Here is a 26037-nt window from a genome sequence, read left to right on the forward strand (position 1 = left end):
AAATAATATCCTTAAACTTACCTGCACCCTGATGAGTCTCCTCCTCCGCTGCCCCCTATGCTGCTTGCTCTCGTTCCTGCTGCTGCCTGGCTCCCTTTGCTAATGCTGCCCAGTTCCCCCTGCTGAGAAGAGCGGGGGAAGGGGGGTATTCGCGAGAACAGCAATATATTGCAAGCTTAGTACCTGTATTTGGATGTTAATACATTAACACAAAATATGCAATTGTCACAATGCTAATTTAATTCTCTATTGTACCCAGTTCTGTCACATGTCTCTTTCAGGTTTTAAAGTTCAGTCTTTGAATGATGGTAACTGTACAAGGATGGTGGAGAAGAAGGAGCAGCTCTGTGTAGCCTCAACCAAGACATCTGAAGGTACAGTATGTATTGTCTGAGAGAACTCCTGGAATTGAGTCAATCCACTGGAAATGGTAGATACGTGGGCACTTTCTTTAACATTTTAAAAGGGAATTTCTGATCAAAGTTGAATTGCATTCTCACGTTCTGTAGTAAATTGCAATCAATTCGTGAAACCATAAAATGAGCTGATTTCTCCTGGGTGCAGGTTTAACCAGATTAGTGTACGATATATATATAGCCAATCTGACAACATTATTTTTACAAAAAATTATTTTTACAACAAAATGTGACACAGGGGGGTATATTTACTAAGCTCCCGATTTTGACCGAGATGGTGTTTTTTCTTGAAAGTGTCATCTCGGGAATTTACTAAACTCAAATCTCGGCAGTGATGAGGGCATTCGTATTTTTTTGGAACTCAAAGAAAAAAAATTACGAATGAATACACCATCGGTCAAATACGCCTGTTATTTGGTAGAACTCGGTAATTTACTAAAAAGTGTATTTCATAAACACTGTCGGCAATAGCTAAACACTGCCGTGAAAAAATATAAATCGTAAAAAAATGCTAAAATAAAACAGACCTGCTTTTTTTTACCGTGTTCTGATAGGTATGCACGGATCCATGAGATCCGTGCATGTTTATCAGTGGGAAGGGGCGGGAAAGTGTTAAATTTGCAGGAAAAAAATGCGTGGGGTCCCCCCTCCTAAACAAAACCAGCCTCGGGCTCTGTGAGCCGGTCCTGGTTGAAAAAATATGGGGGAAAAATGACAGGGGTTCCCCCATATTTAATCAACCAGCACCGGGCTCTGCACCTGGTCCTGGTTCCAAAAATACGGGGGACAAAAAGCGTAGGGGTCCCACGTATTTTTTAAACCAGCACCGGGCTCCACTAGCCAAGTAACATAGTAACATAGTATCTGAGCTTGAAAAAAGACAATTGTCCATCGAGTTCAACCTATTTGTGGTCTCCCATGCATGATGATTTGACTAAAATTTCTGACTGATGCTGCTGTCAGCCGTTGCATTTTATCCCTATTTATACAGTAACTATAATGCATGACTATGCACCATACCCCTGGATATCCTTATCCATTAGGAATTTATCTAATCCATTCTTAAAGGTGTTAACAGATTCCGTCATTACAACTCCCTCGGCAGGGAATTCCAAACACGTATTGTCCTTACCGTGAAAAAGTCTTTACGCCGTATTGTGTGGAATCTCTTATCCTCTAACCTGATCGAGTGTCCACGAGTCCTCTGTGTTGATCTAACCAAAAACAGGTCCCGCGCAAGCTCTGTGTATTGTCCCCTTATATATTTGTAGATGTTGATCATATCCCCTCTTAGTCTCCGCTTTTCCAATGTAAACATGCCTAGTCTTTCAAGCCTTTCCTTGTATTCCATCGTCTCCATGCCCTTAATTAGTTTGGTCACCCTCCTCTGTACCTTTTCAAGTTCCAGGATATCCTTTTTGTAGTACGGTGCCCATAATTGTACACAGTATTCAAGGTGTGGCCTCACTAATGATTTATATAACGGGAGTATAATACTCTCGTCCCTAGCATCAATACCCCGTTTTATGCATGCTAATATCTTATTAGCCTTCTTTGCTGCAGTCCTACTTTGGGTACTACTGCTTAGCTTGCTATCTATGAGGACACCTAGGTCCTTTTCCAATACTAAATCCCCTAATTTTACCCCATTTAGTAGGTAGGTGTAATTTTTGTTCTTGTTAACACAGTGCATTACCTTACACTTGTCTGTGTTGAAGCGCATTCTCCATTTGGCTGCCCACTTGGCTGGCTCCATTTGACTGGGCACTTTTATCTAGGTCCCTGCGGCCCTGGCATTACATACCCAACTAGTCACCCATGGCCGGGGTACCCTGGAGGAGTGGGAACCCCTTAAATCAAGGGGTCCCCCCTCCAGCCACCAGAGGGCCAGGGGTGAAGCCCGAGGCTGTCCCCCCCATCCAAGGGCGGCGGATGTGGGGCTGATAGCCTTTTTGTAAAAATGTGAATATTGTTTTTAGTAGCAGTACTACAAGTCCCAGCAAGCCTCCCCCGCAAGCTGGTACTTGGAGAACCACAAGTACCAGCATGCGGTGGAAAACCGGGCCCGCTGGTACCTGTTGTAGTACTACTAAAAAAATACCCCAATAAAAACAGAACACACACACCTTGAAAGTATAAGTTTATTACATACATGCACACCTCCAAACATACATACTTACCTATGTTCACACGAGGGTCGGTCCTCTTCTCCATGCAGAATCCATGGGGTACCTGAGGAAAAATTATACTCACATAATCCAGTGTAGATCGGTCCTCTTCTGTTCTTTGTATAATCCACGTACTTTGCAAAATAAAAAAATGGACACCCGACCATGCACTGAAAGGGGCCCCATGTTTTCACATGGGACCCCTTTCCGCGACTGCCAGGATTCCCCCTGACTCCTGTCTAAGAGGGTTCCTTCAGCCAATCAGGGAGCGCCACGTCGTGGCACCCTCCTGATTGGCTGTGTGCTCCTGTAGTGTCTGTCAGGCAGCACACGGCAGTGATACAATGTAGCGCCTATGCGCTCCATTGTAACCAATGGTGGGAACTTTGCAGTCAGCGGTTGACCGAAAGTAACCTCGCCGCTGACCACAAAAGTTCCCACCATTGGTTACAATGTAGCGCATAGGCGCTACATTGTATCACTGCCGTGTGCTGCTTGACAGACACTACAGGAGCACACAGCCAATCAGGAGGGTGATTGGCTGAAGGAACCCTCTTAGACAGGAGTCAGGGGGGGTCCTGGCAGTCGGGGAAAGGGGTCCCATGTGAAAACATGGGGCCCCTTTCAGTGCGTGATCGGGTGTCCGTTTTTTTATTTTGCAAAGTACGTGGATTATACAAAGAACAGAAGAGGACCGATCTACACTGGATTATGTGATTATAATTTTTTCCACAGGTACCCCATGGATTCTACATGGAGAAGAGGACCGACCCTCGTGTGAACATAGGTAAGTATGTATGTTTGAAGGTGTGCATGTATATAATAAACTTTCAAGGTGTGTGTGTCCTGTTTTTATTAGGGTATTTTTTTTAGTAGTAGTACAACAGGTACCAGCGGGCCTGGTTTTCCACTGCATGCTGGTACTTGTGGTTCTCCAAGTACCAGCTTGCGGGGAGGCTTGCTGGGACTTGTAGTACTGCTACTAAAAACAATATTCACATTTTTACAAAAAGGCTATCAGCCCCCCATCCGCCGCCCTTGGATGGGGGGGACATCCTCGGGCCTCACCCCTGGCCCTCTGGTGGCTGGAGGGGGGACCCCTTGATTTAAGGGGTTCCCACTCCTCCACGGTACCCCGGCCAGGGGTGACTAGTTGGGTATGTAATGCCAGGGCCGCAGGGACCAATATAAAAGTGTCCTCCGGCTGTGGCATTATGTACCTTGCTAGTGGAGCCCGGTGCTGGTTTAAAAAATATGGGGGACCCCTACGCTTTTTGTCCTCCGTATTTTTGGAACCAGGACCAGGCGCAGAGCCCGGTGCTGGTTGATTAAATATGGGGGAACCACTGTCATTTTTTTTACCCATATTTTTTCAACCAGGACCGGCTCAATTTTTTTTTTTTAAAGATTTTTTTTTTACGAAAAATGCACAATGAAGCCCTGCACGGATCTCAGAGATCCGGCCAAGATTAATTGTGTTAATGTCGGCAGTGTTTTACTATTCACTCCCGTAAAACACTGCCAAAAAATACGAATGACATCGACATCGGAAAACACGAAAATGCAGAATACGACAGCTTAGTAAATTAGTCGTAATAAATTCAAGAAGTTGCAAATTTACACTTTCGATGTCATTCGTGATGAATCTCCCTCCAAATCGGTACAAATACGAATTTTAGTAAATATACCACAGGGGGTGTTTTCACACCCTTTCCACATTATTTTAGTATCACTCAAATTTATTAAAGGGGTTTTGGAGCAGTTTTCGACTTTTCTTGAAAAAAACTGCTCAAAAGCCCTTTAATTCCTTTTTTTTTTTTTTTTTTTTAGTAATCAGATCACATTCCCATTACTTATAATGGGAAATGCGTTCAGGGTAAATTTACAAAAACAAAAAAATAAGATTTTAAACCTACCGGTAAATCTTTTTCTCCTAGTCCGTAAAGGATGCTGGGGACTTCGTAAGGACCATGGGGTATAGACGGGCTCCGCAGGAGACATGGGCACTATAAAGAACTTTTAGTATGGGTGTGCACTGGCTCCTCCCTCTATGCCCCTCCTCCAGACCTCAGTTAGAGAACTGTGCCCAGGGGAGATTGACAATTCAAGTAAAGGATTTTGTTAATCTAAGGGCAAGATTCATACCAACCCACACCAATCATACCATATAACCGGGAATACACATAACCAGTTAACAGTATGAACGAATAACAGCATCAGTCAAAGACCGATTTCAACTGTAACCTAACCCTTTTGTAAGCAATAACTATATACAAGTCTTGCAGATCCAGTCCGCACTGGGACGGGCGCCCAGCATCCTCTACGGACTAGGAGAAAAAGATTTACCGGTAGGTTTAAAATCTTATTTTCTCTTACATCCTAGAGGATGCTGGGGACTCCGTAAGGACCATGGGGTTTATACCAAAGCTCCAGATCGGGCGGGAGAGTGCGGATGACTCTGCAGCACCGACTGAGCAAATGTGAGGTCCTCGTCAGCCAGGGTATCAAACTTGTAGAATTTTGCAAAAGTGTTTGAACCCGACCAAGTAGCTGCTCAGCAAAGCTGTAATGCCGAGACGCCTCGGGCAGCCGCCCAAGAAGAGCCCACCTTCCTAGTGGAATGGGCCTTTACCGAATTTGGTACCGGCAATCCAGCCGTAGAATAAGCCTGCTGAATCGTGTTACAGATCCAGCGAGCAATAGTATGCTTTGAAGCAGGCGCGCCAATCTTGTTGGCTGCATACAGGACAAACAGAGCCTCTGTTTTCCTTACTCTAGCCATTCTGGCTACATACATTTTTAAGGCCCTGACTACATCCAAGGACTTGGAGTCCTCCAAGTCACTCGTAGCCACAGGCACCACGATAGGTTGGTTCATATGAAATGAAGACACCACCTTAGGCAGAAATTGAGGACGAGTCCTCAATTCCGCTCTATCCACATGAAAAATCAAGTAGGGGCTCTTGTGAGACAAGGCCGCCAATTCTGACACACGCCTTGCAGATGCCAAGGCCATTAACATGACCACCTTCCAGGTGAGAAATTTCAATTCAACCGTTTGAAGGGGCTCAAACCAGTGAGATTTAAGGAACCGTAACACCACGTTAAGGTCCCAGGGTGCCACTGGGGGCACAAAAGAAGGCTGGATGTGCAGCACTCCCTTTACAAAAGTCTGGACTTCTGGTAGAGAAGCCAATTCCTTCCGAAAGAATATAGATAGGGCCGAAATTTGTACCTTAACAGAGCCTAACTTCAGGCCCATATCCACTCTGTAGGAAGTGGATAAAACAGCCCAGATGGAAATCTTCCGTAGGAGCTTTCTTGGTTTCACACCAAGAGACATATTTCCGCCAGATACGGTGATAATGTTTCACCGTCACCTCCTTCCTAGCCTTTATCAGAGTAGGTATGACCTCCTCCGGAATACCTTTCCCAACTAGGATTCGGCGTTCAACCGCCATGCCGTCAAACGTAACCGCGGTATGTCTTGGAATATGCAGGGCCCCTGCTGGAACAGGTCCTCCCTGAGAGGGAGGGGCCAAGGATCTTCTGTGAGCATTTTCTGAAGATCTGAGTACCAGGCCCTTCGAGGCCAGTCTGGAACAATGAGTATTGACTGTACTCTTTTTTTTGTCTTATTATCCTCAAAATTTTTGCGATGAGAGGAAGAGGAGGAAACACATAGACCGACTGAAACACCCATGGTGTCACCAGGGCGTCTACTGCTATTGCCTGAGGGTCCCGGGACCTGGCACAGTACCTCTGAATATTTTTGTTGAGGCGTGATGCCATCATATCTATTTGAGGAATTCCCCAGAGACCCGTTATCTCTGCAAAGACTTCTTGATGAAGTCCCCACTCTCCTGGATGGAGATCGTGTCTGCTGAGGAAGTCCACTTCCCAGTTGTCCACTCCCAGAATGAAGACAGCTGACAGAGCGCTTACGTGATTTTCCGCCCAGCGAAGAATCCTGGTGGCTGCCGCCATTGCGACCCTGCTCCTTGTCCCGCCTTGGCGGTTCACAAGAGCCACGGCTGTGACATTGTCTGATTGAATCAGAACCGGTAGGTTGCGAAGAAGACTCTCCGCTTGTCGAAGGGCGTTGTATATAGCCCTTAATTCCAGCACGTTTATGTGCAGACAGGACTCCTGGCTTGACCATATTCCCTGAAAATGTCTTCCTTGGGTGACTGCTCCCATCCTCGGAGGCTCACGTCCGTGGTTACCAGAACCCAGTCCTGAATGCCGAACCTGCGACCCTCTAGAAGGTGAGCACTTTGCAGCCACCATAGAAGAGACACCCCGGCCTTGGGGGACAGTGTTATTTTTTGATGCATTTGTAGATGGGACCCGGGCCACTTGTCCAGAAGGTCCCATTGAAACGCCCTTGCATGAAACCTGCCGAAGGGGATGGCCTCGTATGTGGCCACCATTTTTACCAGAACTCGAGTGCATTGATGAACTGACACTTTTTGACTTTAGCAGGTCTCTAACCATGTTCTGGAGGTCCTGGGAGAAAAACCTTCTTTCGTTCCTTGTCCAGTATCCTGCCTAGGAACGATAGTCGAGTTGTTGGAACCAATTGCGACTTTAGCAGATTGAGAATCCAACCGTGCTGTTGGAGCGCTCTCAGGGAGAGCGACACGTACTTCAGCAATTGATCTCTTGATCTCGCCTTTATCAGGAGATTGTCCAAGTACGGGATAATTGTGACTCACTGCCTTCGCAGGATCACCATCATTTCCGCCATTACCTTGGTGAAAATCCTCGGGGCCGTGGAAAGCCCAAACGGCAACGTCTGAAACTGGTAATGACAATCCTGTACAGCGAGTACCTAATGAGAGGGATATATGGGGACATGAAGGTAAGCATCCTTTATGTCTAGTGACACCATAAAATCCCCCCCTTCCAGGCTGGATATTACAGCTCGGAGCGATTCCATCTTGAATTTGAATCTTTTCAAGCACAGGTTTAGGGATTTTAGATTTAAAATGGGTCTGACCGAACCATCCGGCTTCGGGACCACAAACAGGGTTGAATAATATCCTTTTCCCTGTTGGCTCAGGGGAACCCTGACAATCACTTGCTGTTGACACAGCATTTGAATTGCAGATAACACTACTTCCCTCTCTGGGGAAGAAGCTGGCAAGGCTGACTTGAAAAACCGGCGCGGGGGCACCTCCTCGAATTCCAGCTTGTAGCCCTGGGAAACAATTTCCCTTGCCCAAGGAAAGTCTGACTGAACCGTGCCAAAATGTGCAGCCGGTGTGGAGCCGGAATGTCTGTTGCTCAGTAGGCAGCTTGAGCCAAGATGTGAGGCCAGTATGGAACCGGAATGTCTGTGTCTCAGTGGGCAGCTTGCTACCTGATAGGTAAAAGGATCAAGGTGTGCAAAGAGGCGGGGTCCTGACGCGTTTCGTCACAGATCATGTGACTTTATCAAAGGTAATCCCGGTTCCATACCGGCCTCACATCTTGGCTCAAGCTGCCTACTGAGCCACAGACATTCCTGCTCCACACCGGCTGCACATTTCGGCTCATTATACGGCCGTCAGCTACTTTCTCAGTACATCGTGGAGACTGTCACGGATCAGGCAGTGAGTTGCTCGCTTTCCAGCCCCATGCATCGGCCCCGTACACGGCTGCTGACATTTTCTCTCGGAACGCGGCTGAAACTGCACCATTTACCGCTGGTTGCCTGGTTACCACACAGTCAGCTCCTTGCCACGCAGACGGACACTGGGCATCGCAGGACCGCAACATCGAGGACGCTCGGTACGGACCAGCCCTAGGAGAAGGTAATCCAATCCAATCTATATTTATTCAGTTGCCCACCTGCCTGTGAAAATCTCCAAAGACATTCATTATCAGCCACACACTGATTGGCTGTATAACTGGAACTGTGGACACCTCTAATTAGATCAATTCCGGACTCTGTGGTTCCCATTCTCAACAAGCAGATTGAGATCTGCAGCTCATACATTTCACGATCAAGGTGTTGATACATTAAAATTTTGCTTATATGTTTTTATTGAATATTATATTTAGATTCTAAGGGGTACATTTACTAAGCAGTGATAAGAGCGGAGAAGTGAGCCAGTGGAGAAATTTCCCCGTCAACCAATCAGCAGCTCTGTATCATTTTATAGTATGCAAATTATAGATCTTACTTCAGTGCTGATTGGTTGCCATGGGCAACTTCTCCACTGGTTCACTTCTCCGCTCTATCACTGCTTAGTAAAAGTACCCCTATGTGTCTTAATCAATGTTATTAATATAATAAACTTTCCTTTATTCTAGGTCAGCTCATATTATTAAGTATTCCCTACTAGCTATTGTTAGTTGTTCTTCCACTTTTTGCGCAGCCGTTTCTTCTTTTTATTACTTATTTACAACAAACACACACACAGTGTTTTACGGCAGCGCAGGTGACAGAACAATTATACAATTATATATTTTACATTTATTATTTAAGGCGCTATCCAGCAGTTTTGTCTATTTCTTACTTTATTTACTACCTGCCATCCTTGAGGTTTATTGCTTCCAGGGCGCCCCCCTTGCACCCTGCACCCATCTGTGCTTGCTCTGTGTGTGTTGTGTGGGAGCAATGGCGTGCAGCGGCTTACCTCAGTGAAGATCTGAAGTCTTCTGCCGCCTTGAAGTCTTCTTTTCTTCTCATACTCACCCGGCTTCTATCTTCCGGCTCTGTGAGGAGGACGGCGGCGCGGCTCTGGGACGAACTACAGGGTGAGACCTGTGTTCCGACTCCCTCTGGAGCTAATGGTGTCCAGTAGCCTAAGAAGCAGTGCCTATCATTTAAGTAGGTCTGCTTCTCTATCCTCAGTCCCACGATGCAGGGAGCCTGTTGCCAGCAGTGCTCCCTGAAAATAAAAAACCTAACAAAATTCTTTAAACAGAGAAACTCAGTAGAGCTCCCCTGCAGTGCATCCAGTCTCCTCTGGGCACAAGATCTAACTGGGGTCTGGAGGAGGGGCATAGAGGGAGGAGCCAGAGCACACCCTTACTAAAAGTTCTTTATAGTGCCCATGTCTCCTGCGGCGCCCGTCTATACCCCATGGTCCTTACGGAGTCCCCAGCATCCTCTAGGACGTAAGAGAAAATAAAATCAAATCGCAATGACCCCTTTGATAATTACGCCAGTTTCAACTGGCGTTATCAGAGAGCAGCACCACGATATGTAGCCTTCAGTACAGCTTTCTCTGCCCCTCCAGCAGAGAAAGCTGTGTGGTGACCAGGCTCTAGTGATCAGCTACGGGTGTCTGATGGACACATAAGTTTATTACAGTCAAAAAAAGAAATAAAACAAAGTATAAAAAAAAACAACAACATATTTACCAGTGCTAGGAGATGGTGATCGGTGCTCCGGACGGGCTGCCAGTCATTGGGTCCTCCGGTGTGCTGCTGTGACCCACGGTGTAGTAAAGAGATGCTGCAAAATGGCCACACAGGATCCGATGTCCGTCAAACTGACTGGTAAGTATAATTATCGTGGGGGGGTCCAGGCGCTGACTGTCAACTTTCAGGCTGGAGGTCAGACTCAAGCAAGTAGCCCAGCTTTTCACAGGGAATTCCCCGTCAGTTGGCCCATGAACACTTAAATTGTACTGGCCCGGGGGGCCCAGCCAGCCCTTGGGATGTCTTTGTGCGGGCAGGGGGTAGTCGACAGGGGCGTGGGTATGCAGCAGTGGCGGTAGCAATGGCAGAGGTGCATGGGCAGCATGAACTCTGGGTATTTTTTTTCTGAAAAATACCCTGATAATGCTGTAGAGGGCATTCACAGGGAAAGAGGCCCTCATTCCGAGTTGTTCGCTCGCAAGGCGATTTTAGCAGAGTTGCTCACGCTAAGCCTACGCCTACTGGGAGTGTATCTTAGCATCTTAAAATTGCGAACGATGTATTCGCAATATTGCGATTACAAACTTCTTAGCAGTTTCAGAGTAGCTTCAGACTTACTCGGCATCTGCGATCAGTTCAGTGCTTGTCGTTCCTGGTTTGACGTCACAAACACACCCAGCGTTCGCCCAGACACTCCCCCGTTTCTCCAGCCACTCCTGCGTTTTTTCCGGAAACGGTAGCGTTTTTTTCCACACGCCCATAAAACGGCCTGTTTCCGCCCAGTAACACCCATTTCCTGTCAATCACACTACGATCGCGGAGCGAAGAAAAAGCCGTGAGTAAAAATACTATCTTCATTGTAAAATTACTTGGCGCAGTCGCAGTGCGGACATTACGCATGCGCACAAAGCGGAAATTCACTGCGATGCGAAGAAATTTACCGAGCGAACGACTCGGAATGAGGGCCAGAGATTTCACAATAATGTATACAATAATCGCATTGCAAGTTTGGCCGATTTATCACATCACATCCCATCGACATCTGAGGAAGTGGATGGTGATAAATTGGCCCCTTGTTCTCTTTTGTACAACATAGTACACAATTATGGTATTTGACAAGAGGGGAAAAAATTACGCGTTTCATGGGACATCTGTCTTCATCAGAATAAAAAATTTTAGATGGCAGCTTTGCGGATTTTGTTTGCTGCTTAGCCTCTGTGAAGTAACTCCCAAATGTCAAAAACACCTGTTACAGTAATTGTAACCTTTATTAATTTGCTGACAATTTACACTCCTTAACACTTGTACGCATAGATACTAGGTTAATTTTTGCCGGGAGCTGATTAAATTGCCAGTATAGTTTTTGGCTTGTGGGAGGAAACTGGAACACCAGAAGGAAGCCCAGGCAATGCATACTTGCCTACCCTCCTGGAATGGCCAGGAGGCTCCCGAAAGTCAGGTGCCAATCCCGGCCTCCCAGAAAGGTTAGCAAGTCTCCTGCAGTGCCGCAGCCCCTTCCCCCCACCGGCACCCCTCCTCAGCCGTACACTTACAGAGCACAAGTGGAAGTCCAAGGGGGACTTGATGACGTGATTTGCGCTGAATCATGTAATCGTAGCCCCGCCCCCCACTATACAATGTCTGTAATAGTGGCATTGTATAGTGTAAGCGTGGCCACAATGATGCGTCCGTGAGTGCCACACCCCCTGTGCTGCCTTTAATATGTAGCCACACCTCCATTGCACCTCTATGCTGCGTCACCCCGGCCCTCCCAGCCCCCTGTTGCGCTGAGCTGGCTGCCAGAAAGTCGACAATTTGGGGAGAACATACAAACTCCACATAAATCATTGCTTTGGTGGGAATCCAACCCAAGCCCTCAGTGCTGTAAGGCACTAATGCTAACCACTACACCAACTATTATGCCCTTTAGCGTGTGAACCTACTTATACAGTAGGTGGTCTGGCACAATCCTTAAAAATACATATGTCCCTCAGTACAGAACATCTCCCAGACGGAGAACATTCTGACAGGAAAAATTTTTTTGAAATCACACTAGACCTGTGGAAGTTTTTCCACAGTCAATTCCAACTCAGTGTGAGTTGTATAATATTGTATTTATCAACATATAGGCTCATTTGGTATAATACCGTGGGCACTGGGTTGGTGGTGCTCCCAGGAATTAGTTCAACAAACTAGAGAATGGGTAGGCCTGCAAGTGAGCAGGACAAAAGAAGACTAAAGGCCCATACACATTAGACGATGTCGCTCTGTGAGCGACATGGTCTAATGTTTCCCCCTCCCGGGCCGGCCGGCCGGCGGCCGACTGCACACTGAGCGATATGACAGCTCATGTCACTCAGTGACGTCACGTCCCCGCCAGCCCTGCATGAAGGTCGTGGACGACAGTCCACATCCTTCATGCATGCCCAACCGACAGCGACAATCGTTGCCGACCCGCAGGGCCACGCATCATCTGTCGCTGGCGGCATACACACTTAACGATAAAATGAGCGACGTCGCTCAAGGAGGGGGAAAATGAGCGACGTCGCTCATTTAATTGTTAAGTGTGTACGGACCTTAAAAGTCTGACCCGGGGCAGTGCTTATGTATAGTAAAGAAGTCTTGCCGCATAGGGCAAGACTTCTTTACTATACAGAAGCACTGAGCATTATTATTAATAAATATTTTCGCTCATGGCAGAGAAAGGTCTGCCATAATAGTTAGAATTTATTTTGTATTACGAGCCTCAAGGCAGGATATGTGTTTTTCTTCACTTCAATCTTAGGAATTGCCTTATGGCAGAATCTATGGGGTAAATTTACTAACATTCGTAATTTTCGGAAAAAGGTCAAAGTTCAATCACGAATGACATCGAAAGTGTAAAACTGCAACTTTTTGAATTTATTACGACTAATTTACTAAGCTGTCGTATTCGGGTTTTTCTTTTCTTCCGATGTCGATGTCATTCGTGTTTTTTTTTTTTTTTTTTTACGGCAGTGATTAGCAAAACACTGCCGACTTTTTTACAATTAATCTCGGCCGGATCTGTGTGATCCGTGCTGGGGTTCATTTTTTTTTTTTTTTAATTAAACACTGTAAAATCTAAAAAAAAAATTGCGTGGGGTCCCCCCTCCTAAGCATAACCAGCCTCGGGCTCTTTGAGCCGATCCTGGTTGCAAAAATATGGGGAAAAAAATGACAGGGGTTCCCCCATATTTAAGCAACCAGCATCGGGCTCTGCGCCTGGTCCTGGTTCCAAAAATACGGGGGACAAAAAGAGTAGGGGTCCCCCGTATTTTTAAAACCAGCACCGGGCTCCACTAGCTGGACAGATAATGCCACAGCCGGGGGTCACTTTTATATAGTGCCCTGCGGCCGTGGCATCAAAAATCCAACTAGTCACCCCTGGCCGGGGTACCCTGGGGGAGTGGGGACCCCTTCAATCAAGGGGTCGTCCCCCCAGCCACCCAAGGGCCAGGGGTGAAGCCCGAGGCTGTCCCCCCCCATCCAATGGGCTGCGGATGGGGGGGCTGATAGCCTTTGATGTAAATGAAAAGATATTGTTTTTAGTAGCAGTACTACAAGTCCCAGCAAGCCCCCCCCCGCATGCTGGTACTTGGAGAACCACAAGTACCAGCATGCGGCGGAAAAACGGGCCCGCTGGTACCTGTAGTACTACCACTAAAAAAATACCCCAAAAAACACAAGACACACACACCTTGAAAGTATAATTTTATTACATACATACACACAAACATACATACATACTTACCTATGTTCCCACGCAGGTCGGTCCACTTGTCCAGTAGAATCCAAGGGTACCTGTTGAATAAATTATACTCACGAGATCCAGGGGCCCAGGGTCCTCGTCGCATCCATTTATAATCCAGGTACTTGAATAAAAAAACAAAACGCAGAGCCGAGCCACGAACTGAAAGGGGACCCATGTTTTCACATGGGTCACCTTTCCCCGAATGCCAGAAACCCACTCTGACTGATGTCTAAGTGGGTTTCTTCAGCCAATCAGGGAGCGCCACGTTGTAGCACTCTCCTGATCGGCTGTGTGCTCCTGTCCTAACTGACAGGCAGCACACGGCAGTGTTACAATGTAGCGCCTATGCGCTACATTGTAACCAATGCTGGGAACTTTCTGCCCTGCGGTTGACCTAAAGTGACGTCACCGCTGAGCAGAAAGTTCCCAGCATTGGTTACAATGGAGCGCATAGGTGCTACATTGTAACACTGCCGTGTGCCGCCTGTCACTCAGTACAGGAGCACACAGCCGATCAGGAGAGTGCTACAACGTGGCACTCCCTGATTGGCTGAAGAAACCCACTTAGACATCAGTCAGAGTGGGTTTCTGGCAGTCGGGAAAAGGGGATCCATGTGCAAACATGGGTCCCCTTTTAGTGCGTGGCTCGGGTGTCCGTTTTGTTATTTTTTTCAACTACGTGGATTACACCTGGATTCCCCGAGGACCCTGGACCCCTGGATCTCGTGAGTATAATTTCTTCAACAGGTACCCCTTGGATTCTACTGGAGAAGAGGACCGACCTGCGTGGGAACATAAGGTAAGTATGTATGTTTGTGTGTATGTATGTAATAAAATTATACTTTCACGGTGTGTGTGTCTTGTGTTTTTTTGGGTATTTTTTTAGTAGTAGTACTACAGGTACCAGCGGGCCCGTTTTTCCGCCGCATGCTGGTACTTGTGGTTCTCCAAGTACCAGCATGCGGGGGAGGCTTGCTGGGACTTGTAGTACTGCTACTAAAAACAATATCTTTTCTTTTACAACAAAGGCTATCAGCCCCCCCATCCGCAGCCCATTGGATGGGGGGGGGACAGCCTCGGGCTTCACCCCTGGCCCTTGGGTGGCTGGGGGGGGGGACCCCTTGATTGAAGGGGTCACCACTCCCCCAGGGTACCCCGGCCAGGGGTGACTAGTTGGATTTTTGATGCCACGGCCGCAGGGCACTATATAAAAGTGACCCCCGGCTGTGGCATTATCTGTCCAGCTAGTGGAGCCCGGTGCTGGTTTTAAAAATACGGGGGACCCCTACTCTTTATGTCCCCCGTATTTTTGGAACCAGGACCAGGCGCAGAGCCCGATGCTGGTTGCTTAAATATGGGGGAACCCCTGTCAATTTTTTCCCCATATTTCTGCAACCAGGATCGGCTCAAAGAGCCCGAGGCTGGTTATGCTTAGGAGGGGGGACCCCACGCAATTTTTTTTTAAAATTTTACAGTGTTTAATTAAAAAAAAAAAAAAAATTGAACAATAATTGAAAAATAAGCACTTTCCCACCCCTTCCCACTGATATACATGCACGGATCTCATGGATCCGTGCATGCCTATCCAATCACGAATAAAAAAAAAAGGTCTGTTTTTTTTTAGCACTTTTTTACGAGTTGTAATTTTTCACAGCAGTGTTTGTTTTTTTTTTGCTTTGCACTTCTTAGTAAATGACCGAGATTCATACTTAAACAGCCGCGTTTTGACCGATGGTGTATTCATTCGTGATTTTTTTCCTAGGACTTCAAAATATTACGAATGCCCTCATCACTGCCGTGATTATTGCTTAGTAAATTACCGAGATGACACTTTGATGAAAAAACGGCATCTCGGTCAAAATCGGGAGCTTAGTAAATTTACCCCTATGTGTTTATGTATTTGTCTAGTGATATTTAGTGATGAGCGCCTGAAATTTTTCGGGTTTTGTGTTTTGGTTTTGGGTTCGGTTCCGCGGCCGTGTTTTGGGTTCGACCGCGTTTTGGCAAAACCTCACCGAATTTTTTTTGTCGGATTCGGGTGTGTTTTGGATTCGGGTGTTTTTTTCAAAAAACCCTAAAAAACAGCTTAAATCATAGAATTTGGGGGTCATTTTGATCCCATATTATTATTAACCTCAAAAACCATAATTTCCACTCATTTTCAGTCTATTCTGAATACCTCACACCTCACAATATTATTTTTAGTCCTAAAATTTGCACCGAGGTCGCTGGATGACTAAGCTAAGCGACCCTAGTGGCCGACACAAACACCTGGCCCATCTAGGAGTGGCACTGCAGTGTCACGCAGGATGTCCCTTCCAAAAAACCCTCCCCAAACAGCACATGACGCAAAGAAAAAAAGAGGCGCAATGAGGTAGCTGTGTGAGTAAGATTAGCGACCCTAGTGGCCGACACAAACACCGGGCCCATTTAGGAGTGGCACTGCAGTGTCACGCAGGATGTCCCTTCCAAAAAACCCTCCCCAAACAGCACATGACGCAAAGAAAAAAAGAGGCGCAATGAGGTAGCTGTGTGAGTAAGATTAGCGACCCTAGTGGCCGACACAAACACCGGGCCCATCTAGGAGTGGCACTGCAGTGTCACGCAGGATGGCCCTTCCAAAAAACACTCCCCAAACAGCACATGACGCAAAGAAAAAAAGAGGCGCAATGAGGTAGCTGACTGTGTGAGTAAGATAAGCGACCCTAGTGGCCGACACAAACACCGGGCCCATTTAGGAGTGGCACTGCAGTGTCACGCAGGATGTCCCTTCCAAAAAACCCTCCCCAAACAGCACATGACGCAAAGAAAAAAAGAGGCGCAATGAGGTAGCTGTGTGAGTAAGATTAGCGACCGTAGTGGCCGACACAAACACCGGGCCCATTTAGGAGTGGCACTGCAGTGTCACGCAGGATGTCCCTTCCAAAAAACCCTCCCCAAACAGCACATGACGCAAAGAAAAAAAGAGGCGCAATGAGGTAGCTGTGTGAGTAAGATTAGCGACCCTAGTGGCCGACACAAACACCGGGCCCATCTAGGAGTGGCACTGCAGTGTCACGTAGGATGTCCCTTCCAAAAAACCCTCCCCAAACAGCACATGACGCAAAGAAAAAGAGAGGCGCAATGAGGTAGCTGTGTGAGTAAGATTAGCGACCCTAGTGGCTGACACAAACACCGGGCCCATTTAGGAGTGGTACTGCAGTGTCACGTAGGATGACCCTTCCAAAAAACCCTCCCAAAACAGCACATGACGCAAAGAAAAAAAGAGGCGCAATGAGGTAGCTGTGTGAGTAAGATTAGCGACCGTAGTGGCCGACACAAACACCGGGCCCATTTAGGAGTGGCACTGCAGTGTCACGCAGGATGTCCCTTCCAAAAAACCCTCCCCAAACAGCACATGACGCAAAGAAAAAAAGAGGCGCAATGAGGTAGCTGTGTGAGTAAGATTAGCGACCGTAGTGGCCGACACAAACACCGGGCCCATTTAGGAGTGGCACTGCAGTGTCACGCAGGATGTCCCTTCCAAAAAACCCTCCCCAAACAGCACATGACGCAAAGAAAAAAAGAGGCGCAATGAGGTAGCTGTGTGAGTAAGATTAGCGACCCTAGTGGCCGACACAAACACCGGGCCCATCTAGGAGTGGCACTGCAGTGTCACGTAGGATGTCCCTTCCAAAAAACCCTCCCCAAACAGCACATGACGCAAAGAAAAAAAGAGGCGCAATGAGGTAGCTGTGTGAGTAAGATTAGCGACCGTAGTGGCCGACACAAACACCGGGCCCATCTAGGAGTGGCACTGCAGTGTCACGCAGGATGGCCCTTCCAAAAAACACTCCCCAAACAGCACATGACGCAAAGAAAAAAAGAGGCGCAATGAGGTAGCTGACTGTGTGAGTAAGATAAGCGACCCTAGTGGCCGACACAAACACCGGGCCCATTTAGGAGTGGCACTGCAGTGTCACGCAGGATGTCCCTTCCAAAAAACCCTCCCCAAACAGCACATGACGCAAAGAAAAATAAAAGAAAAAAGAGGTGCAAGATGGAATTGTCCTTGGGCCCTCCCACCCACCCTTATGTTGTATAAACAAAACAGGACATGCACACTTTAACCAACCCATCATTTCAGTGACAGGGTCTGCCACACGACTGTGACTGATATGACGGGTTGGTTTGGACCCCCCCCAAAAAAGAAGCAATTAATCTCTCCTTGCACAAACTGGCTCTACAGAGGCAAGATGTCCACCTCATCATCATCCTCCGATATATCACCGTGTACATCCCCCTCCTCACAGATTATCAATTCGTCCCCACTGGAATCCACCATCTCAGCTCCCTGTGTACTTTGTGGAGGCAATTGCTGCTGGTCAATGTCTCCGCGGAGGAATTGATTATAATTCATTTTAATGAACATCATCTTCTCCACATTTTCTGGATGTAACCTCGTACGCCGATTGCTGACAAGGTGAGCGGCGGCACTAAACACTCTTTCGGAGTACACACTTGTGGGAGGGCAACTTAGGTAGAATAAAGCCAGTTTGTGCAAGGGCCTCCAAATTGCCTCTTTTTCCTGCCAGTATAAGTATGGACTGTGTGACGTGCCTACTTGGATGCGGTCACTCATATAATCCTCCACCATTCTTTCAATGGTGAGAGAATCATATGCAGTGACAGTAGACGACATGTCCGTAATCGTTGTCAGGTCCTTCAGTCCGGACCAGATGTCAGCATCAGCAGTCGCTCCAGACTGCCCTGCATCACCGCCAGTGGGTGGGCTCGGAATTCTGAGCCTTTTCCTCGCACCCCCAGTTGCGGGAGAATGTGAAGGAGGAGATGTTGACAGGTCGCGTTCCGCTTGACTTGACAATTTTCTCACCAGCAGGTCTTTCAACCCCAGCAGACTTGTGTCTGCAGGAAAGAGAGATCCAAGGTAGGCTTTAAATCTAGGATCGAGCATGGTGGCCAAAATGTAGTGCTCTGATTTCAACAGATTGACCACCCGTGAATCCTTGTTAAGCGAATTAAGGGCTCCATCCACAAGTCCCACATGCCTAGCGGAATCGCTCCGTGTTAGCTCCTCCTTCAATGTCTCCAGCTTCTTCTGCAAAAGCCTGATGAGGGGAATGACCTGACTCAGGCTGGCAGTGTCTGAACTGACTTCACGTGTGGCAAGTTCAAAGGGCAGCAGAACCTTGCACAATGTTGAAATCATTCTCCACTGCGCTTGAGACAGGTGCATTCCACCTCCTATATCGTGCTCAATTGTATAGGCTTGAATGGCCTTTTGCTGCTCCTCCAACCTCTGAAGCATATAGAGGGTTGAATTCCACCTCGTTACCACTTCTTGCTTCAGATGATGGCAGGGCAGGTTCAGTAGTTTTTGGTGGTGCTCCAGTCTTCTGTACGTGGTGCCTGTACGCCGAAAGTGTCCCGCAATTCTTCTGGCCACCGACAGCATCTCTTGCACGCCCCTGTCGTTTTTTAAATAATTCTGCACCACCAAATTCAAGGTATGTGCAAAACATGGGACGTGCTGGAATTTGCCCATATTTAATGCACACACAATATTGCTGGCGTTGTCCGATGCCACAAATCCACAGGAGAGTCCAATTGGGGTAAGCCATTCCGCGATGATCTTCCTCAGTTGCCGTAAGAGGTTTTCAGCTGTGTGCGTATTCTGGAAAGCGGTGATACAAAGCGTAGCCTGCCTAGGAAAGAGTTGGCGTTTGCGAGATGCTGCTACTGGTGCCGCCGCTGCTGTTCTTGCGGCGGGAGTCCATACATCTACCCAGTGGGCTGTCACAGTCATATAGTCCTGACCCTGCCCTGTCCACTTGTCCACATGTCCGTGGTTAAGTGGACATTGGGTACAGCTGCATTTTTTAGGACACTGGTGACTCTTTTTCTGAGGTCTGTGTACATTTTCGGTATCGCCTGCCTAGAGAAATGGAACCTAGATGGTATTTGGTACCGGGGACACAGTACCTCCAACAAGTCTCTAGTTGGCTCTGCAGTAATGATGGATACCGGAACCACGTTTCTCACCACCCAGGATGCCAAGGCCTCAGTTATCCGCTTTGCAGTAGGATGACTGCTGTGATATTTCATTTTCCTCGCAAAGGACTGTTGGACAGTCAATTGCTTGGTGGAAGTAGTAAAAGTGGTCTTACGACTTCCCCTCTGGGATGACCATCGACTCCCAGCAGCAACAACAGCAGCGCCAGCAGCAGTAGGCGTTACACGCAAGGATGCATCGGAGGAATCCCAGGCAGGAGAGGAATCGTCAGAATTGCCAGTGACATGGCCTGCAGGACTATTGGCATTCCTGGGGAAGGAGGAAATTGACACTGAGGGAGTTGGTGGGGTGGTTTGCGTGAGCTTGGTTACAAGAGGAAGGGATTTACTGGTCAGTGGAGTGCTTCCGCTGTCACCCAAAGTTTTTGAACTTGTCACTGACTTATTATGAATGCGCTGCAGGTGACGTATAAGGGAGGATGTTCCGAGGTGGTTAACGTCCTTACCCCTACTTATTACAGCTTGACAAAGGGAACACACGGCTTGACACCTGTTGTCCGCATTTCTGTTGAAACACCTCCACACCGAAGAGCTGATTTTTTTGGTATTTTCACCAGGCATGTCAACGGCCATATTCCTCCCACGGACAACAGGTGTCTCCCCGGGTGCCTGACTTAAACAAACCACCTCACCATCAGAATCCTCCTGGTCAATTTCCTCCCCAGCGCCAGCAACACCCATATCCTCCTCATCCTGGTGTACTTCAACACTGACATCTTCAATCTGACTATCAGGAACTGGACTGCGGGTGCTCCTTCCAGCACTTGCAGGGGGCGTGCAAATGGTGGAAGGCGCATGCTCTTCACGTCCAGTGTTGGGAAGGTCAGGCATCGCAACCGACACAATTGGACTCTCCTTGTGGATTTGGGATTTCGAAGAACGCACAGTTCTTTGCGGTGCTACTGCTTTTGCCAGCTTGAGTCTTTTCATTTTTCTAGCGAGAGGCTGAGTGCCTCCATCCTCATGTGAAGCTGAACCACTAGCCATGAACATAGGAAAGGGCCTCAGCCGTTCCTTGCCACTCCGTGTGGTAAATGGCATATTGGCAAGTTTACGCTTCTCCTCCGACAATTTTATTTTAGGTTTTGGAGTCCTTTTTTTACTGATATTTGGTGTTTTGGATTTGACATGCTCTGTACTATGACATTGGGCATCGGCCTTGGCAGACGACGTTGCTGGCATTTCATCGTCTCGGCCATGACTAGTGGCAGCAGCTTCAGCACGAGGTGGAAGTGGATCTTGATCTTTCCCTAATTTTGGAACCTCAACATTTTTGTTCTCCATATTTTAATAGGCACAACTAAAAGGCACCTCAGGTAAACAATGGAGATGGATGGATACTAGTATACAATTATGGACGGACTGCCGAGTGCCGACACAGAGGTAGCTACAGCCGTGAACTACCGTACTGTACTGTGTCTGCTGCTAATATAGACTGGTTGATAAAGAGATGTAGTAGTATGTATGTATAAAGAAGAAAGAAAAAAAAACCTCGGGTAGGTGGTATACAATTATGGACGGACTGCCGAGTGCCGACACAGAGGTAGCTACAGCCGTGAACTACCGTACTGTACTGTGTCTGCTGCTAATATAGACTGGTTGATAAAGAGATGTAGTAGTATGTATGTATAAAGAAGAAAGAAAAAAAAACCACGGGCAGGTGGTATACAATTATGGACGGACTGCCGAGTGCCGACACAGAGGTAGCTACAGCCGTGGACTACCGTACTGTACTGTGTCTGCTGCTAATATAGACTGGTTGATAAAGAGATGTAGTAGTATGTATGTATAAAGAAGAAAAAAAAAACACGGGTAGGTGGTATACAATTATGGATGGACTGCCGAGTGCCGACACAGAGGTAGCTACAGCCGTGAACTACCGTACTGTGTCTGCTGCGACTGGATGATAAATAATGATATAAAAAATATATATATATCACTACTGCAGCCGGACAGGTATATATTATATAATGACGGACCTGCTGGACACTGTCTGTCAGCAGAATGAGTTTTTTATAGAATAAAAAAAAAACACCACACAAGTGAAGTCACACGACGAGTGTTTAACTTTTTCAGGCAATCACAATATAGTATACTACTAACTATACTGGTGGTCAGTGTGGTCAGGTCACTGGTCAGTCACACTGGCAGTGGCACTCCTGCAGCAAAAGTGTGCACTGTTTAATTTTAATATAATATGTACTCCTGGCTCCTGCTATAACCTATAACTGGCACTGCAGTGCTCCCCAGTCTCCCCCACAATTATAAGCTGTGTGAGCTGAGCACAGTCAGATATATATACATTGATGATGCAGCACACTGGGCTGAGCAGTGCACACAGATATGGTATGTGACTGAGTCACTGTGTGTATCGTTTTTTTCAGGCAGAGAACGGATATATTAAATAAAACTGCACTGTCTGGTGGTCACTGTGGTCAGTCACTAGTAAACTCTGCACTCTCTACACTTCTACAGTACTCCTAAGCTCCAGTAAATCAGGTCAATCTCTCTCTCTCTCTCTCTCTTCTAATCTAAATGGAGAGGACGCCAGCCACGTCCTCTCCCTATCAATCTCAATGCACGTGTGAAAATGGCGGCGACGCGCGGCTCCTTATATAGAATCCGAGTCTCGCGAGAGTCCGACAGCGTCATGATGACGTTCGGGCGCGCTCGGGTTAACCGAGCAAGGTGGGAGGATCCGAGTCTGCTCGGACCCGTGAAAAAAACCATGAAGTTCGGGCGGGTTCGGATTCAGAGAAACCGAACCCGCTCATCTCTAGTGATATTGTGTAGTCTATAGTTTTATTAGATATAATAAAAGTAAATTTAAAATTTCTATATACATTAAGCGTGCCCCGGGTCAGACTTTTAGTCTTCTTTTGTCCTGCTCACTTGCAGTCCTACCCATTCTCTAGAGTACATTCTGACTCATCACTCATTTGTGTTGTAAGCTGAAACCATAAAATACATTTTCCACCACTATATACAGTACATTTCCTGCTGACCACACTGGCTTACACTGATCGTCTGGACTTGCCTTAACTTTACTGACTAATTTAGAATCTGGAATAATGTTTTTGACTCCTAATGGTAGAATTAATAACCGTTGGGGTTTCAAAGCCACTGATTGACGGCTTTAATAACTTGACTGATATTACCTTACATGGCATAACATACAGCGCATCAATCACAGGACCTCAGTCACATGGTTACTATTACTCCTGTCCCCACCATCACCTCAGTAACAATTTCACCATCCATTGTGATGAGTCTTCATCGTTCAGCACAGCCATCTCTTCTCTCCGATGTGGAACACATGGTCCATACTGTCTGTGTTATGTAATTGTAGCTCACTCTGCTCTTTCCCTGCTAGTATATGCAGCTTATATACTCTGACAGTAATAATAAGAATTTACTCACCGATAATTCTATTTCACATAGTCCGTAGTGGATGCTGGGTACTCCGTAAGGACCATGGGGAATAGACGGGCTCCGCAGGAGACTGGGCACTCTTAAAAGAAAGATTAGGTACTATCTGGTGTGCACTGGCTCCTCCCTCTATGCCCCTCCTCCAGACCTCAGTTAGGGAAACTGTGCCCGGAAGAGCTGACACTACAAGGAAAGGATTTGGAATCCAGGGTAAGACTCATACCAGCCACACCAATCACACCGTACAACTCGTGATAACTATACCCAGTTAACAGTATGAACAATGAGCCTCTTTCAACTGATGGCTCATAACAATAACCCTTTAATTAAGCAATAACTATATACATGTATTGCATATAGTCCGCACGTGGGACCGGCTCCCAGCATCCACTATGGACTACGAGAAATAGAATTACCAGTGAGTAAATTCTTATTTTCTCTGACGTCCTAGTGGATGCTGGGTACTCCGTAAGGACCATGGGGATTATACCAAAGCTCCCAAACGGACGGGAGAGTGCGGATGACTCTGCAGCACCGAATGAGCAAACTCAAGGTCCTCCTCAGCCAGGGTATCAAACTTGTAGAATTTTGCAAAAGTGTTTGAACCCGACCAAGTAGCAGCTCGGCAAAGTTGTAAAGCCAAGACCGCTCGGACAGCCGCCCAAGAAGAGCCCACCTTCCTTGTGGAATGGGCTTTTACAGATTTAGGATGCGGCAGTCCAGCCGCGGAATGTTCAAGTTGAATCGTGCTACAGATCCAGCGAGCAATTGTCTGCTTTGAAGCAGGAGCACCCAGCTTGTTGGGTGGATGCAGGATAAATAGCGAGTCAGTCTTTCTGACTCTAGCCGTCCTGGAAACATAGATTTTCAGGGCCCGGACTACGTCCAGCAACTTGGAATCCCCCAAGTCCCGAGTAGCCGCAGGCACCAGAATAGGTTGGTTCAAATGTAAAGCTGATGCCACCTTTGGGAGAAATTTGGGACGAGTCCTCAATTCTGCCCTGTCCATATGGAAAATCAGATATGGGCTTTTACTAGACAAAGCCGCCAATTCTGACACTCGCCTAGCCGAAGCTAAGGCCAACGGCATGACCATCTTCCACGTGAGATATTTCAACTCCACGGTCTTAAGTGGTTCAAACCAATGTGATTTCAGGAAATCCAACACCACGTTGAGATCCCAAGGTGACACCGGAGATACAAAAGGGGGCTGAATATGCAGCACTCCCTTAGCAAACGTCTGAACTTCAGGCAGTGAAGCCAGTTCTTTTTGAAAGAAAATAGACAGGGCTGAAATCTGGACTTTAATGGAACCCAATTTTAGGCCCATAGTCACTCCTGACTGTAGGAAGTGCAGAAATCGACCCAGCTGGAATTCTTCCGTTGGGGCCCTTCTGGCCTCACACCAAGCAACATATTTTCGCCATATGCGGTGATAATGTTTCGCTGTCACATCCTTCCTAGCCTTCATCAGCGTAGGAATTACTTCATCTGGAATGCCCTTCTCCGTTAGGATCTGGCGTTCAACCGCCACGCCGTCAAACGCAGCCGCGGTAAGTCTTGGAACAGACAGGACCCCTGCTGTAGCAGGTCCTGTCGGAGCGGCAGAGGCCATGGGTCCTCTGAGATCATCACTCGTAGTTCTGGGTACCAAGTTCTTCTTGGCCAATCCGGAACGATGAGTATAGTTCTTACTCCTCTTTTTCTTACTATCCTCAGCACCTTGGGTATGAGAGGAAGAGGAGGGAACACATAAACCGACTGGTATACCCACGGTGTCACCAGCGCGTCCACAGCTATTGCCTGAGGGTCCCTTGACCTGGCGCAATATCTTTTTAGCTTTCTGTTGAGGCGGGACGCCATCATGTCCACCTGTGGCCGTTCCCAACGGTTTACAATCAGCTTGAAGACTTCTGGATGAAGTCCCCACTCTCCCGGGTGGAGGTCGTGCCTGCTGAGGAAGTCTGCTTCCCAGTTGTACACTCCCGGAATGAACACTGCTGACAGTGCTAGCACGTGATTCTCCGCCCATCGAAGAATCTTTGTGGCTTCTGCCATCGCCACCCTGCTTCTTGTGCTGCCCTGTCGGTTTACATGAGCGACCGCCGTGATGTCTGACTGAATCAGCACCGGTTGGTTTTGAAGCAGGGGTTCTGCTTGACTCAGGGCATTGTAAATGGCCCTTAGTTCCAGAATATTTATGTGTAGGGAAGTCTCCTGACTCGACCATTGTCCTTGGAAGTTTCTTCCCCGAGTCACTGCCCCCCAATCTCGGAGGCTTGCATCCGTGGTCACCAGGACCCAGTCCTGTATGCCGAATCTGCGGCCTTCGAGAAGATGAGCACTCTGCAGCCACCACAGCAGAGACACCCTGGCCCTCGGGGATAGGGTGATCAACCGATGCATCTGAAGATGCGATCCGGACCACTTGTCCAATAGATCCCACTGGAAGATCCTTGTATGGAATCTGCCAAAGGGGATTGCTACGTAAGAAGCTACCATCTTTCCCAGGACTCGCGTACAGTGATGCACCGAGACCTGTTTTGGTTTCAGGAGGTCCCTGACCAGAGATGATAATTCCTGGGCCTTCTCCTCCGGGAGAAATACCTTCTTCTGTTCTGTGTCCAGAATCATGCCCAAGAACAGCAGACGCGTCGCAGGAATCAGCTGTGACTTTGGGATATTCAGAATCCAGCCGTGCTGATGCAGCACTTCCTGAGATAGTGCTACGCTGACTAGCAACTGCTCTTTGGACCTCGCCTTTATCAGGAGATCGTCCAAGTATGGGATATTTATAACTCCCTTCTTTCGGAGGAGTATCATC

At 47.5% G+C, this 26037-nt stretch overlaps 1 protein-coding gene across 1 annotated transcript in view; it reads left to right on the forward strand.

Annotated features, from left to right (window-relative positions):
• The first annotated feature begins 286 nt into the window (after positions 1 to 286).
• LOC135058237 (C-type lectin domain family 7 member A-like) overlaps positions 287 to 26037 on the forward strand; it is a 115340-nt gene continuing 89589 nt past the window's right edge. Inside the window, exon 1 of the mRNA XM_063963776.1 lies at positions 287 to 374. Within this exon, the coding sequence (XP_063819846.1) occupies positions 323 to 374 (52 nt within the window). The 5' untranslated portion in view covers positions 287 to 322. The remainder of the gene's footprint in view (positions 375 to 26037) is intronic.

This window comes from Pseudophryne corroboree, chromosome 3 (assembly GCF_028390025.1).
Source record: "Pseudophryne corroboree isolate aPseCor3 chromosome 3, aPseCor3.hap2, whole genome shotgun sequence".
Taxonomy (NCBI): Eukaryota; Metazoa; Chordata; class Amphibia; order Anura; family Myobatrachidae; genus Pseudophryne; species Pseudophryne corroboree.